At 44.7% G+C, this 16,130-nt stretch overlaps 1 protein-coding gene across 5 annotated transcripts in view; it reads right to left on the minus strand.

The window, feature by feature from the left end:
• LOC138259344 (uncharacterized) overlaps window positions 1–16,130 on the minus strand; it is a 153,905-nt gene that overhangs the window by 67,341 nt on the left and 70,434 nt on the right. For all 5 annotated transcript variants that reach the window (XM_069206997.1, XM_069206998.1, XM_069207001.1 and 2 more), the window contains exon 4: window positions 14,453–14,644. In XM_069206997.1, the coding sequence (XP_069063098.1) occupies window positions 14,453–14,644 (192 nt within the window). The remainder of the gene's footprint in view (window positions 1–14,452; window positions 14,645–16,130) is intronic.

Genomic DNA, 16,130 nt, shown 5'->3' on the forward strand with positions numbered 1-16,130 from the left:
TGGCCGTCAATATATACGGGGACTAATGAAACTGACTAATAATGATGAAATGTTACGTTAAAGTATGGTTTTACACTAATGTAAAAGGTTATATGCTAAAGTTCTGCTAATAAATCAGTAGGCCTTAGTTAGCATGAGTCGAGGCCTAGCTGCCTGGTTTCATATTAAATGTGTTTTTCTAACGTGCAGTGTGCTGACTTGCTGAAGGACATGAACTCGTGTTTTTCCAAAAGCTAGAAGATGAATGTAACTGTAGTATATCCGTTCTCATGAAATTCGGCTTGCTCCAGGAAACATTTTTGCTGAATGCAACAGTGTAGACTAGCCCTAGGTACAAGGTCGACTGAACCGGTACAGACAATGGAGCCACTGACTGAAGATGCGCAAAGGACCACGAGAGTATGAAATCATACCGGACATTCTACCCACTGAAGACGTCAATCATAATGACCAATAAACTACGTGAGAACTGTTATTGGGTGACAAATCTGATGAGCTAATTGGTAACCTATTGGATGGAGATAGTGGGGTGCAAACTCTCAACCAATGGAAAATTAGGGGTCTGTAAAACAGAAAAGGGATAAAAACCCTTGACACAAGGAAATGAGTTAGTTAGGGAGATGCCATTGTGAACTTTGCTATGACCCAGACACTTTGTCACTCTACCTAGAGACTTTAATGTCTGGTTCTTAAAACCATCCTTGCCCTTATATTGTCCACTTATGCTTTACCTCCTTATGAGGGAAGTACCCTTTTGCCCTTCTTACCTGACTTGCTGAGTTCCTGACTGACGGTGAATCAACTGACGTAGAAGACTGAATCTGTATGCTGACCCAATACAGATGGTAACTATATGACAATGAAATTGTGATTGCCTGTTTGCTTTTCCTTTCTAGGTACCAACTGCTTCTTTTGACAGTGACCTTAGTTAGAGGTTTTCCAAATTGAAGTTGCTAAATTGTTTTGCATGTAGCCCAACATGCCAATGCTTATTTGAGGTTAGGTGAGGGGTTCATTAATCTGACGCAAATAGACAAATGACTGAATCTATGCTTTGTTGAATGATGCGCTAATATTACTCTGTTAAGGATAATCTATGTTGACGCTGTGTTATGTTCTAATATTTGTGATCCTTGCTTTGATGAAGTCTTATCAGAGTTGCCATATTGTGACTATGCTAATGTGTTTCTTGGTTTTGAGATTAATAAATTTGCTAGTAGAATTGTAATCAATAGGGAATAAATATCACCAAATCATACTAAACTGGTGTGGTTATTCATGGCTGAAAGGTCATGGTGGTTTCTTGAGTCTTACTAATGTCTGTGACTAAACTGAATTGTTTTATTATAGTAAATATTGATGACGTTATTGACATATTGATTGACATGTTGATTAGCTATCTCGTCCTAAGGTGTCTTCAATCAGGGTCGAAAGATTAATTGGCCTAAACGAGTCCCAGAGTGTATAAATTAGACATAAAGGGACGCGTTGGCAATGGCGTACCCCACAATCCACGATTTTCATGTGCTCCTGAGTTCTAACAACTTTTTTTATTACCCTCTCTAGCATTATCACATCACAGCCTGCACATCTACATTAGAATCTGGAGTTCCTGGCCTCATTCGACCTCTCCACCACCACCAAAAGGCCTGCCATTGTTCTCTTGTTCCAGACTGTTACACAGGGTTTCTGCATATGGAGATCTGTGTAACCATAAGAATATAGCAAAACAAATTAAGTTAAATAAAAATGATTTATTTTCTGGTGGATTTTGCCTGTATGTCGTAATTGGGACCTTAGGAATGTTAGGTCTGCCCCCAGAACATTAAGAAGTGATACTAGGCAGTCACATTGTCTTTGCTGGCTCTAGGTATTTGTTGCTTATGTGGCGTCTTAGACAGAGGAAAGTGTCCTTTTAATGCTGGGGGTGATCCCCCTGCTTTTGATCTTAATCTTCTGTTTATGATTATTATTATTTTTGTACTTGTTTTTAAAAACTTGCATATTTATTAGTTACTTATTGGTTTTATATATGCCTTTTTACCTTTATGAATTTGATTACATGTATTTATTTGATCTGTATATGAATTGCTGGTATTATTACCATTAATACTGCTGTTTTGTATGGCTGTTTGTTTTGTCTTTTATGGCCGAAATATAAAAGAAATTGACTTTAGTTTTTTTTGGTCAATTATCCTACATAGTAAATCATGTATACTTGCGTCAATTATTCCATGTTGTCTCTTTACCTATGACTAATATGTCCTGACGGACTTATCCAGAACAGTACGAGGAAGATAAAGAGCAATGATGGTTAACTTTAAAAACTCAAATCATCTTGCATTTAAACACAAAAGGCTAAGCGACCACATATGCTAAAAACATGTTGCTGCTTTACACTTTCTTTTGAGCTAAAAGGTATGAGAGGTATGGCACTATTAGGATTGCAACTATTTTCTCCGAGATGAGGACAGTGTATGTTTTGCAACTATAACTGGGCTCCAAAGTTTATCATCTCTTGTCTGATTGCGAGATGTATTATTTATTCTAAGAAGAATAAATAATAGATTGATCTAAATTCTTGACAGGTCTGGTATTCACATATAACATTTTGTGTGCCAAGTGAAATCATCTCTGTGGGATCTTTTTAAGAAAGTTCTCACCCTACCACACATAAATTGAAGAATACTTTAAACAATTCACAGCAGACTGAAATATTTGCTATAGTATACGTTCCTCTGTCTCCGTGCAAGTAGGTCATCCTTCCTTCAAAATAATTCTACATGTTTCAGTTAACGTAATATATTCCTGATGGATACATCTCACTGCAGACTCCTCACCCTTCGAATAGTCCTCGGTGCCAGGTGCCCATTTTTGAGCAGTGTTCCCCTCGCACCTATAGGTGGCATCATATGGTTCCATGGTGAATTCATACTGCCCTAGAAGTAATGTAGTAGAGGCGCATGTGTCACCCCTGCATGCCAACTTCAGTATCTTTCTTTATGCAACCTCAACACTGATGCAGAGCTCCACTACCAACCTGCTTGTTTTATATTTCCAAAGTTTGTCTCAAAGAGAGTATGCCAGGGAACAGGTCTCACCCAAACAACAGAATTCAAACAATGCTGCAACTGCAGGAAACAGATGTTGGTCTCAGACCTGCATTGTGTATGTCTATAGTGCTTTGCCTCCAATCATAACTCTTAATTCCTGCAATACCTGTGTTGTGCATATGGTCCCGATATGCCCTGAAATCTCCAGGCCTTTGTAAATCCAGCAGCAGAAAGTAGCCTTAGAGTAAGTCACAATGCACATTTTCCAGATACTATTGGCTCCCTCTGGCAGGCCTTCGGGCCCCATAGAGCAGCAGAAACACCCCTTGGTGTCTGCTACGCCGGCCTACCCCCAGCACTGATTGCCCCCTCAGGCCCTGTCCTTGGGCCTGTATTCTTGCCAGTCTAGACTTCCACTCTTGCCTACAGGTCCACACCAGTCCCTTCCCTACAGGTGCCAATCCTGTGGGTACCAGATCGAATCGAGACATTGGTTTCTGACCCCCTAACCAACATCAGCCCACAACAAGCCTGTGTTGCTCTATTTAATAACTAACGTGCAACCAGTGACAGTACAATCAGGCCTTCAGCCTCCGCCTTTCCATGTACACCACTACTATTAAAGGATAGAAGCCCCCCTTCAACCCTGATGTGGTGCAGAGCATATCTAATGTCCCTCAAGACACTGATGGCGATATGGTCAATCTGCCCCATCACCCCCAAAGTTACACTGATGACAGGCTGTATTTGTACTTGAAAGAAGCCAGTGCACTAGATACCTCAGCCAAACAGACTGGACTCGCCACCTGGTCCACCAATAGCAGAAAATGCCTCTTTTGCTGTAGTGATGAGCAGCAGAAGTGTTAGTTTTGTAATTCCCTACTCTGGAAACCAAAGCTAAATTATTGTTTGAAATTCTTCAACCAGGTCCAACTTCGTGTGAGCCACTGTTACCATTTTATTATGCTCCGCGAGGCACTCTCATGCAAAGATGTCTAAGCTGTGCTCAGCCTCTCCAGTCAGCCAACCTTTACTCAGATGGCACTAATGAGCCTATAGCAATCCTGATTTTGTTATGAAACAGCCAACATCTGGAAGTCTCTTAGTTTAAGCATCTTAATGTAAACTTCTAACTTACCCGATAGGGAGTTGAATCTAATTGGTGCCTTTGGAAAGAAAATGCCTTCCTTGTCTAGCCTGGCTCTACATTCTATAGACATGCCCTTTCATCAAGACTGTTTGGAGTGAAGACAGACTTGGCACTTGAGTGATTAAAAATAGTTGTGTCACAGCTTTGTTCTTGGGGTTATTGTCCCCAGCCAGACACTTTCACCAGCAGTGAAAAACACTCTGGGGCTATCCCAGAGGCCCAGCGCCAACCTTCCCAGACAGTGCAGTAGCAAAAGCAACTCTTTCAGGTATGGTCATGGCGGTGGGCATAGCCTATCACACCAGCAGAAACAGCTATCCTTTCAACGTTTTTGCCCCTGCTGCAGTACTGCCAAGCTTCTTTCATTTGCTCTCCCAGGCCCACAACCAGCCAGATAGAAAATTTCTTACCTGGCTGGTGAAGGATTACGTCAGACTGAGGAGTGCTACAAATCGTTTAAAATTGCTACATGTTGCATTCTATTTCAGCCCCGCCTCTACTGCCTCCTTCCCCAATCAACACCACAGCAATTTTTTTTGAACCACGCCAGTATCTTGATGCAAAAAGTCAATTTCCTACTGGCGAAAGGCAACGTCCAACAGGTACCAGACTCAGAGAGGCAAAAGGTTATTTTCATGCTACTACCTTATCCCGAAGGACGGATGTCTGAGGCCTATAATGGACCTATGGCTATTAAATGTCTTTTTCAGAAGGACAAATTCAAAATGCTCACTCTGGTGCACATCGTCGCTGCTCTACAGCTTGGAGACTTTATGTTATCCATTGGACTTTGATGATGTGTATTCATAGACCTTGTCTGCAGCTCCTGAAATGTTACCCGAGGTTCCGGGCGAGGTTGGAACATTTCCAATTCACTGAGCGGCCCCTTTGGCCTTACCTTGGTCTCTCCGTGTCCAAAATCGTTATGGCAATAGTCACAGCTCATCTTTGGAAGTCGGGTATAACGTATTATTGTACTTTGATGAATGGTTATTTATAAGGCAGGCTCACAGAACTAAGTCACAGACCGCCTCTGGACAACAGCTGGGCGCTTGTTCTTCTTGGGGTCACTCATTTACAAGCTGAAGCCCCTCCCCAATCCCTACACAGCATATTCCCTTCATAAGAACTATCCTGGACATAGTAGCATTCATGGCCTTATGACCACTGTAGAGAGTCTGGGACATTCAGGACAGGATTCCAGCATTTCGGATTCAGTTCAGAGTCTCTGCAAGAATGGTACTGAGGCATCCTGGGCTTCAGACCTCGAGCAGCCTCCTTGTCCATATGCAAAATGGCACAAACAGACGTTGCAATGTAAGGTGTCAATGGGCCCAGCACAGAGGTTACCTCTCCGATACTGTCCGGATCTCACAGGAGACATCTCAGTACCCGATATAATGGCAAACTAGCACCAACTTGATCTGCAGTACTCTCCTTTTCCACCCAGCCTTCTTGCTTGTCACATGTTTGTCACTGCTAGAGTGGGTGAAGTCATTTGGGAGGGACTGAGAACAGAGGCTGGTCTCTAGGGAAGAGCAAGCTCCACATCAACCTTTTGGGGCTTCATAGAAATCAGTTTGGCCCCAACATCCTTCCTACTGACCATAAAAAGGAAAACAAGATTCTACCAGTCATCAGGGTGTCGGGCCCTGGATTCTGTGCCAGGAGGCTCACCTTTTCTGGAGTTGGATGGATCAGCAGATGATTTTTCTGGTAGCCAACCATCTAACAGAGTCTCTGAATGTCAAAGTATATCACCTGAGAAGAAGTAGGCTGGCAGACCAAGAGTGGTGTCTCTATCCAGAGGAGTCACAGGGCATCTTTTTATTGGCAGGGCGTACCCAGTCAAAGTCTGTTCCTTGCCACTGAGAACACACAGTCAAAGCTTCTGCTGTTTATCCACCAATACAGTTATTGGGCGACACGTTCCATCTGTGATGGGACACAGTTCGCCTGTCTGTGTTTCTATCACTGCCTTGCCTACCTGGAGCTCAATGGAAAGTCAGGACAAATAGGTCCCAAGTTATTGTAATAGCCTCAGACTGGGCCAGGAGAGTGTGGTGCTCAGAGCTCCTCAGAATGTACACCTTCCAATCCTACTGCCCCTTTGTAAAGACCTACGGACTCAGCAACAGAGCAGGCTCCTGCATATGAATATCTGGAACCTACACCTCAATGTGTTGGAGTTCTGTTTGCCATATGAAGAAGATGTCATTAGTGCATCCAGATGCCTGTCCACAAAGTCAGTCTATACTGGGCAATGGGAAGCATTTGTGACATGGTATGGTGTACACCACTGACCCTCTGCGGACCAAATCTCTATTGTATTATTGTCTGTTTTAGAATTATCTAGAAAGGCTTTGCAGTGAGCAGGGTTAAGGGTTAAGGGTTACGAGTCAGCAATTTCAGCCCCTTTTTATGTTTGACTAACCAACTATGTCTCTTTAAATCACCAGTTGTAATGCGTTTTCTGAAGGGCCTGTCACATATGGTTCCTCCAATACTGTTAATCTTGTCTCAGTGAAAGGTAAATCTAGCATTGACGTTCCGTATATGCACCCCTCAGAACTGGGGGGAGTGGAGCCACAGATGCGTCTTACAGAACGTGAGAAGTGCTTTGTTACAGAAGTTGTCTCCGTCAACTAATGACAAGGGGAAGCAGAAATGCAGAGAGGCAGAGGTTGCCTCTGCAGCTGTAGAATCCTTAACAGCACAGATAAGAAACTGAGGAGTGTCTGTGCTCATCTTGCATTTCTGAAAGTCTCAAACTGGAGGCACTTAGGTTGGTTAAAAATTGGTTGATTGAAAAGGTAAAATTATGGCTTCCTTGGGACTGAACAAGTGTGGACTCAACTGCACTTAAGCCTCTTTTCAGTCTCAGGATTGTGCTCTCTATGGTGTGATGTTAGAGATGCGGAATCGTTCATATGAAAATAATCACAAAACCACAAAACATACTCAACTCATTTACCTGCCTGCAACTCGATAAACAACAGTACAGAATTCGTTTATCTGTTTTCTTTAACCTCATGAACTAATTTAATACCTTTTTCCTTTATGTCTGCACCCGTATGTCTCATGGTAAACAGTCATAATGTGGTAAAAAAAATGACACCCTCACCCCATGTTTTTAATTATAGAAATGAAGAGCAAATTTCAATAGGGGTGCTTTTGTACTACCCACTGATAGATCTAAAATACACACCAATAGGTCAAAATACTTACAGTATTATACTCTATTCTGCACAAATGCCATAGTGGAGTTTTTTAAAGGCTTCTAATACTTAATAGTGATACATATATTTGCTTGCAAAATGTTAACAAGTTAACTAGCTATAAGTAGAAAGAAAGGTAAGGATTTGGTTTAGCCTGGTGCAATGTTTTGAGCAGCGTGGCGAGAGAACTCAATGTCTTGAGCGGCCTGTTGAATGTCTCGAGCAGCCAGGTGAAGGTCGAGCACCTCCAGGATGTACTTCATGCCCCGTACACTGTGAAAGTGAAAACAAAGTACCTTGGGAAGCAATGTAGTGAGTTGAAGGAGACTGGCCATTAACCAATGACCGGAAGGAGTACTTTGTCCAGAATCCACTCGATGGCATGGACGACAGGACGGGAAAGGAGCAGAGAGCAGGAAGTGAAAGCAAACGACATGCTGGCCAATCAGAAGCACGTAAATGAGATTGACGTTGGACTTAGCAAACGGTAAGTCCAGGTAAGCAAGGGGCTGGTTCCAGCCCCTATTAAGATTTTATTTCTATTCACAAAAGATATTGCAAGCACAGCGCGCAAGAGCACATGTGCAGGCAAAACCTAAAAATGAAGGAGTACACCGTGTGAATATGTATTTTAACTTGCTAGCTGACTTCTTAAGGATGCAGGAACTGTTTTGTAATTTAAACAAAACCGAAGCCTAAATAGGGGTATTACAACTGGGGTATACGTATGTGTATTCACCAAAAATAGATAAACATCTGTTGTCCATTAGCAAAAATCAACATCTTTACATTTTAGACATTTAAGTAGCTTAACCTAAAATGCCCATGATACATTTACTTTTGTTCATACTAAGAAGGGAGTTGTCATGGTCACAGATCTCACTGACATAGCAGGTCTCTTTGTGGAATTTTCTTTTTGCATAAAGCACATTCATGTGCCTAAAATAAAACTAGTTTACTTCCAGGTAATGAGGTATATAAAATCTGGCCTTCAAACTATGGGCCTTGAGTATCGCAGTTGATATACTCCATCACAAAGTGGGGGAATGTTTTGTTCGTCATATTACAGTGCACTATAGCCTATGGCACTTGTATTACAGAATGTCAACCTTTTTGTCTTTCAGTGCAATTTGCACCGGTCTGTAGAGCCGAGTCCTTCCATTTCCAAAAATACCTAGTCATACTGCTACTGCAAATTTATCACACCCTGCAGTCTATGTAAAATTGCTACATCTAGTTTTCAACAAGAAAGCTGTAAAGAACAAGTTACTTACCTTCGGTAACGCTTTTTCTGGTGGATACAATAGCTACCTGTGGATTCCTCACCTTATGAATTCATCCTTAGGAAAGTTCTCTTCCTAACTCTCCACGTCGACGAGGACGTCACAATTGCACGTCTCCACGCGACTCCGTCTGACGTCACCGTGCCAATAAGAGGTCCTCGACGGCGTGCTGACATCAGTTTCACCCATTTTTTACATGCCTTTGAGACAAACAGGTGCAAAACCAACTTCCACAATAACTCCAATAAACACATATATACATAAAACCCTTGTGATGCAACATAATCAAAAACCACCATTTATATATAAACAGGAAAAAATATCAATATATACATATATCTATAAACCACATATCCTAGTGCAATCAGACAGGCAACGGGAAGGCGGGCGGGACTGTGAGAAATCCACAGGTAGCTATTGTATCCACCAGAAAAAGCGTTACCGAAGATAAGTAACTTGTTCTTCTGATGGATACAAAATACCTGTGGATTCCTACTTTATGAATAGAGTCCCAAAGCAGTACCGCACTCGGAGGTGGGTGCCCGTCTGATTACACCAAGAAATCCTGTAAAACAGATCGCGCAAAATGGCCGTCCCTCCGAACCTCACCATCCAAGCAGTAATGCTTAGCTAAAGTGTGGAGAGACGCTTAAGTTGCCGCCTTACAAATGTCCACCACCGGTACTCCCCTTGCTAGGGCCGAAGTGGCCGACTTAGCCCTGGTGGAGTGAGCCCTGATTCCCTCAGGAAGAACTTTCTTTGCCAGTGAGTAGCAAACTTTTATACAAAGAATGACCCACCTGGAGATTGTTCTTTTATGGACTGCTCTGCCCTTCCGCTGACCAACATACCCCACGAACAGCTGATCCTCTAGGCGAAAGTCTTTCGTCCTCTCAATATAAAAACTGAGAGCCCTTCTAGGGTCCAATCGGTGGAGTCTCTCTTTCTCTTTAGTGGGGTGGGGAGGAGGGTAGAAAGAGGGAAGGGTAATAGCCTGTCCCATATGAAAAGGAGTGACAACTTTTGGCAAGAAAGCCGCCCTGGTTTTCAGTACCACTTCATCAGGAAAAAACAAGGTAAAGAGGGGTTTTACGGAAAGGGCTTAAAGCTCCCCAATCCTCCTAGCAGAGGTTATAGCAATATGGAATACCATCTTCAGAACCAAATACCTTAAAAGGACATGAATGCATGGGCTCGAACTGTGAACCCATCAGAAATGTTAACACCAGATTTAAATCCCACTGAGGCATGTGAAAAGGCGTGGGGGGAAACTTATTAAGTAAGCCCTTAATAAACCTATTTACAATTGGAGATTTGAATAAAGAGGGCTGATCCGGGAGACAAAGAAAAGCCGATAGCGCAGCCAAATAACCTTTCACTGTAGCTACTGAACAGCCTTTCTTTGCCAAGGTAAGGGCAAATAACAAAACATCGACTCGAAGAATCAAGGGTATGGGGGGGATACACGTAAAGCAACTGGCCGCCCCAGGGTATTTGAAAAGCGTCCCCCAACGCTCCTTGCAACGGATACTGGAGACTACAGAACGACAGGCAGTGCGCATTCTCCCGAGTGGCGAATAGATCTACCTGCTGAGACCCCCACATCTCGAAGATGTACCGGACTAGATCTGGATGGAAGCGCCACTCGTGATCGTCCAAGAAACGCCAACTGAGACTGTCCGCATGTACGTTCAGAACCCCGGCCAAATGATTTGCTATCAAGCAAATCTGATGGTGCTGAACCCAGGACCAGAGCCGCAGAGCCTCTCTGCAGAGAAGGTACGACCCTACTCATCCCTGCTCGTTTACGCACCACATCGCAGTAGTGTTGTCCGTGAGGACTTGAACCGACTGACCGCAAAGGAAAGGGAGGAAGGCCTTGAGAGCCAGACGTATCGCCCGCAGTTCCAACAGATTGATATGAAACATCTGTTCCACCGGAGACCAATGACCCTTGATCTCCAGATCCCCCAGATGAGCACCTCACCCTAGAGTGGAGGCATCCGTTACAACTGTGGCCACTGGAGGTGGTAGTGAGAAGGGCCTTCCTTGGGAAAGGTTGCCGTCCACTGCCCACCATTGGAGATCCGCTGCAGTGTCCCTGGAGATCCTTATTGAATCCTCGAGATCCCCTTTGTGCTGAAACCACTGCCTGCAGAGGCACCTCTGAAGAGCCCTCATATGCCAGCGCGCATGAGCGACCAACAAAATGCAAGAAGCGAACAGACCATGCAGGCGTAAGACCTTAAGGACCGGAACAACCGCTCCATTTCAAAACATTGGAATCAGCACCTAAATGTCCTGAATCCGCTGAGGCGGAGGGTAGGCCCGATACAATGTTGTATCCAGTACTGCCCCTATGAACAGGAGGCGTTGAGAGGGCTCCAGGTGAGACTTGGGCACGTTTACCGAAAACCCCAGGTCGAACAACAACTGGGTTGTCACCTGCAGGTGATGCAGCACCAACTCTGGAGACTTGGCTTTGATCAACCAATCGTCCAGGTAAGGGAATACCGCTATTACTTTCCGCCTGAGATGTGCTGCAACCACCATCACCTTTGTGAAGACTCGAGGTGCTGAAGTAAGCCCAAACGGAAGGACCGCAAACTAGTAGTGTTGCGACCCCACCACAAACCTGAAATACTTCCTGTGCGACTTGAGTATAGGGATGTGAAAGTACGCATCCTGCAAGTCGACAGACACCATCAAATCCCCCTTGTTCAACGCCAGAAGTACCTGTGCCAGAGTCAGCATTTTGAATTTCTTCTGCTTGAGGAACCAATTAAAAATCCTCAGGTCTAGGATCGGCCTCAGACGACCGTCCTTCTTGAAGATCAGGAAATATCTTGAATAACAACCCTGACCGCTTTCCTGCTCCGGAACCACCTCTATCGCACCCTTTGATAACATGGTCAGAACCTCCTGTTGCAACAACGAAAGATGGTCCTCATAAACAAAACGAGGGACGGGGGGAGAAAGGAGGAGGAAACTCCTGAAAGGGGAGAGCATATCCTTTTTCCCCAATATTCAACACCCAAAAGTCCGCTGTTATGAACTCCCACTTGCGGAGAAAAAGATGAAACCTTCCCCCTACAGGAGAGGCATGTTTGATAAGGTGGGGAAAACTAGAGCTGCCTTCCTTGCTGTTGTCCACCAGAGGAAGAGGATGACGAAGAAGGGTGTTGCTGGACTGCCCCTCTAGCTCTCTCCCTCCCACACCCTCTAAAGGTCGATAAGACGGGTAGGCAGGCTGTTGGGCAGACTACTGGGGCCTCCAAAAAACCGCCCCACGATCAAACCCTCTGAATCTGCGAAAAGACCTATAAGGAGCAGCAGGGGTAGCTTGTAAACTTAAGGACTTTGCAGTCGCTCAGCTCTCCTTAAAACGTTCAAGGGCAGAGTCAGCTTTCTCTCCAAACAGCCGTTCACCATCGAAGGGCAAGTCAAGTAAGGTGGTCTGTACGTTCAAGGAAAATCCGGAGGCCCTCAGCCACGCATGCCTCCTTGTAGCAACAGATGTCCCCATCGCCCTAGCAATCGAGTCAGTGGTATCAAGGCCAGATTGTATAATCTGTAGCGCCGCAGCCTGCGCATCCGTAAAGAGTGTTCCAAAAGGCTTCAGGGCCTCCTGTGGCAGATCCCCGACCATAGCCTTGGCTGAATCCATAAGGGCATGGACATACCTGCCCAGCACACAGGTAGCGTTCACAGCCTTAAGCGCCATGCTGCAAGACGAAAATATATTTTTTGAAGACTGCTCCATTAGTTTGAACTCCCTATCCGACGGGCCACAGGGAACGAACCAGGAGCAGACTTTGTGGAGCAAGACGCTTGAACCACTGAACTCTCCGGGGTTGGATGACGTGAGAGGAACCCAGGATTCTCGGGTGCACCCCCTATGTCTCCTTGCCACCGCTTTATTAACAGCTGGAGCCAAAACTGGCTTCATTCACAAGTCCATAATAGGCTCCAACAATGCCTCATTGAAGGGCAGCAAAAGATCAGCTGAGGATGTAGAAGGATGCAGCACCTCAGTCAGCAGATTTGTCTTTACCACTGCTGCTGATAAAGGCAAGTCTAAATGGTCCGCTGCCTTTCTAATGACAGAGTGGAATGATGATGCCTCCTCCGTAAACTCCCCTGGAGATAAAATGTCCCATTCCAGGGAAGTATCCAATCCACTGGCCGACCCCATTCCTTGGAATTCCTCCAAAGGCTCCATAAGCTCCCCATCGTCCAATTGCCGGTATTCTTCTTCTTCAAGAAGACGCAAGGCCTCTCTCCGAGATCTCAAGTGGGATTCTAACCTCAGCGTGGACATCGACTCCATCAACGCCGAATCCCGACCAGGCGCAGAAGATGCATGGATCCGACCATCACTCGGATCCGGCGCCGACACAGACTCCAACGGCGCCTCCTTTGGAGTCGGCTGGCACGCAGGTAATGGAGTCAGCTGGCCAGGGGAGAGCATCAGCGTATGCTGAAGCAGAGATGGCAACGGCGCCACGGATCTTGATGGGGACTCCATACCTCGAGGAGACACCATCGATGTCGACCCAGCACCCTCAACCGGGCAGAACGGCATAAACGGCTTCGTCTGATACGGAGCCGGGGAGCCCAAAGAAAAAGCTAATGGCCCCGTGGGACTCGCCAGTGCACCAGCAGGGGCCAGAGCCTGGAAAACAGCATACATGGCATTTAAAAATGCCGGCGGATCCGCTCCCGGAGCCGGGAAGGCAGGATAACGCTGTTTTTGAGCATGCTGCTGCACATCAGGCTCTTGTGCCGGAGAAAACAGAGAGCCATGAGGAGCCACCTCAAATACTGATGGCGTCGTAGACACTTCTGGGCTCTGGGGCTGTGGTGTCACAGTAGGGCTTACCTCCCAATTACTTTGACATCGAGTTGATGGAGACATCGACCCCGATCGGCTCTGTGTCGATTGGTGCCGTGAACCATAACGGCGCCGAGAGTCATGCCGATGCCTCTTATGCCTCCTGGAAGAGGAGTGAGAAGAAGCCCTCTTGTGGTCCTTCTTCTTAGCCTTAGCTAAGAAAAGCTTGGCCTCTCTTTCCTTAAGTGCCTTAGGATTCATACACTGGCACGAACCACACCCCTCAACATCGTGCTCAGAGCTAAGGCACCAGAGGCAGTTCTCATGCGGATCAGTGACCGACATCCTACCGCCACACTCACTACAAGGCTTGAAACCCGATTTTCTCGGAGGAGACATTGTAACAACCAAAGATACACACTATCCAACGAGCCATGAAAAAACTGTTGGCGTCGAAGGCACGGAAAAAAGGAAACTGACGTCAGCACGCCGACAAGGACGTCAGACGGAGTCGCGTGGAGCCTTGCAATTGTGACGTTCTCGTCAACGTGGTGAGCTAGGAAAATAACTTGCCGTCGGATGCTGGCGCAAGGATGAATTCATAAGGTGAGGAATCCACAGGTAGTTTGTAGCCATCAGAAACAATTTTATACCATAGGGCATCCCTCTATTACTCCTGTATCTAGTGTCCCAGGATAGTGGTGCAGATTATAATCACTGAACTGAAAGAGTTGTGTGTGTGTATGCACACTATATACTAATCCTACAAGACTGTGTATAACTATTATTCACTATGCCAGAAGACAGATGAGTGAACATCCCCTAAATTCTCTATTCTGGCAGATAGTCGTATTTATAAGAAATATAATTGGCTTGTAAATGCTTTCCACATAAAGGTGAGGAGGCAGTCTTACCATGGTCTGGTGTTTCCTCAAGAGGTGAGGAAACAGCCTCATGCGTATTAGCTGGGTTCTGGAGAAAAGAAGGGGCTTCTTCCCCCTGATTGGCTAGTTTTAGCATTGAGGAAGCAACTTTCAAATGAATGTCCTTTTCTTGGCAGAATGAAGAGGCAGTCTTGTCCTCGTCTTCCAGTGCTGGGGAGATTTCTGGAACAGAAGAAATGAAATAAGTTGATTTAATATTCAGAATTTCAACCACCTCCCACATCCTGGTGGTATCCTAATGTTGCTAAAATGTGGTACATCTCATAATTAGGAGACAGGAGCTCTAACTACTTTGTGTACGTGGAAGCTTCTCAGAGAGGGGGATAAGGAGGGAGAGAGTGAATAGTTTTGTTTAGAGGAATATGTCTTTTTGTATAACATGCCTTCTGCAAACAGATCTCTAACCTTCTCTTAAAGTTATTTCAGTATACTTTTGTTATGTTATACTTTAACACTTGCTGAATGCATTCACGGGCCATTAGGTGAGGTTGGAGAGCACCATATGAAGTTGAGTCGGTGGTTATCATGAAGGAGGATCAAGAGTACACAGCCTCTGCTTTTTGCTAATCGGGAAGGAGAGGGGACCTCCGGCTGCTAGAGAATGGGGGTCACCAGCCTCTACATCAGTGAGGGTCCACTAGAGGTTAAAACCCCTAGAGGGTTGTGTATTTTGAGTACATGCATACTTCTCTCATCCAAAGTATAAACAAAGATGGAAATGTAGTGGTCTTACTTTTCATTTCAGAGTCTGTATACTTATTTTAAAGAACAAGGAACACACAAATAAATGTTTACTTATTCATTATTTTTTTATTTTTTATTTTTAATTACATTTCGCATTTTTGTGTGCTATACTCCAGTCTGTTCTGGGGTGGGGTGTTCACCTCCGTTCCATGTAGTGTCAGATTTTTTCTTCTCCTTTGCCGTACACAGAAAAGAGTGAACAGTAAAATCAATAGGCTCCAAAAAAAGCCCATAACATTTCATGTCCAATCACAAAATTGTACGATGGGCATTCCTTTGTCATAGCTACTCCCAAATACACAAATAGTTTTTCCAAACTAAAGAACTACTAATCCATCTAGAGCAAATTTGGAAAATAAGACAGAAAAAATGGTCAGCATAGGCATTCCTAATTCCACGAAGCAACATTTTCTCTTTTAGCCAAATTCACTTTGGGGGTTTAAAAGAGCCATGCATTGTACCTGGCTCCCGTCTCGTTTCACATCAAACTGCACAAAACGTTGATAAAAGGTAATCTGCTTTTTGACCATGAAGGTTTGTCGAACATTGCAAAAGTTGGTGGCAACATGACAAATGTTCTTCGGATGAAAAGCGAAATCAGTCTAGGATTACAAAAGAGCATCTAAGATAGTACATGCACATCGAAGCAAATTACAGCCCTCACATACTGGTATTTAGTTATCAGCGAGCTCATCGTAATCCTCAAGGACTGCTTTTGTGCAGCAATATCTTCACATCAGACTTTAAAAGGTGACTTAATGTTATACACATTTACACAGCTACCCTCAGTCACCAAAAGTAACTGTATCAACTGCACTTTTTCCATCCCTATGCAGGTCAATCAATTCTCTCCACTATTCCACATTCCAATTTGGCTTTCTCAATAACCAAAAAGAGCTACACT

This window comes from Pleurodeles waltl, chromosome 9 (assembly GCF_031143425.1).
Source record: "Pleurodeles waltl isolate 20211129_DDA chromosome 9, aPleWal1.hap1.20221129, whole genome shotgun sequence".
In the NCBI taxonomy this organism is placed as follows: domain Eukaryota; kingdom Metazoa; phylum Chordata; class Amphibia; order Caudata; family Salamandridae; genus Pleurodeles; species Pleurodeles waltl.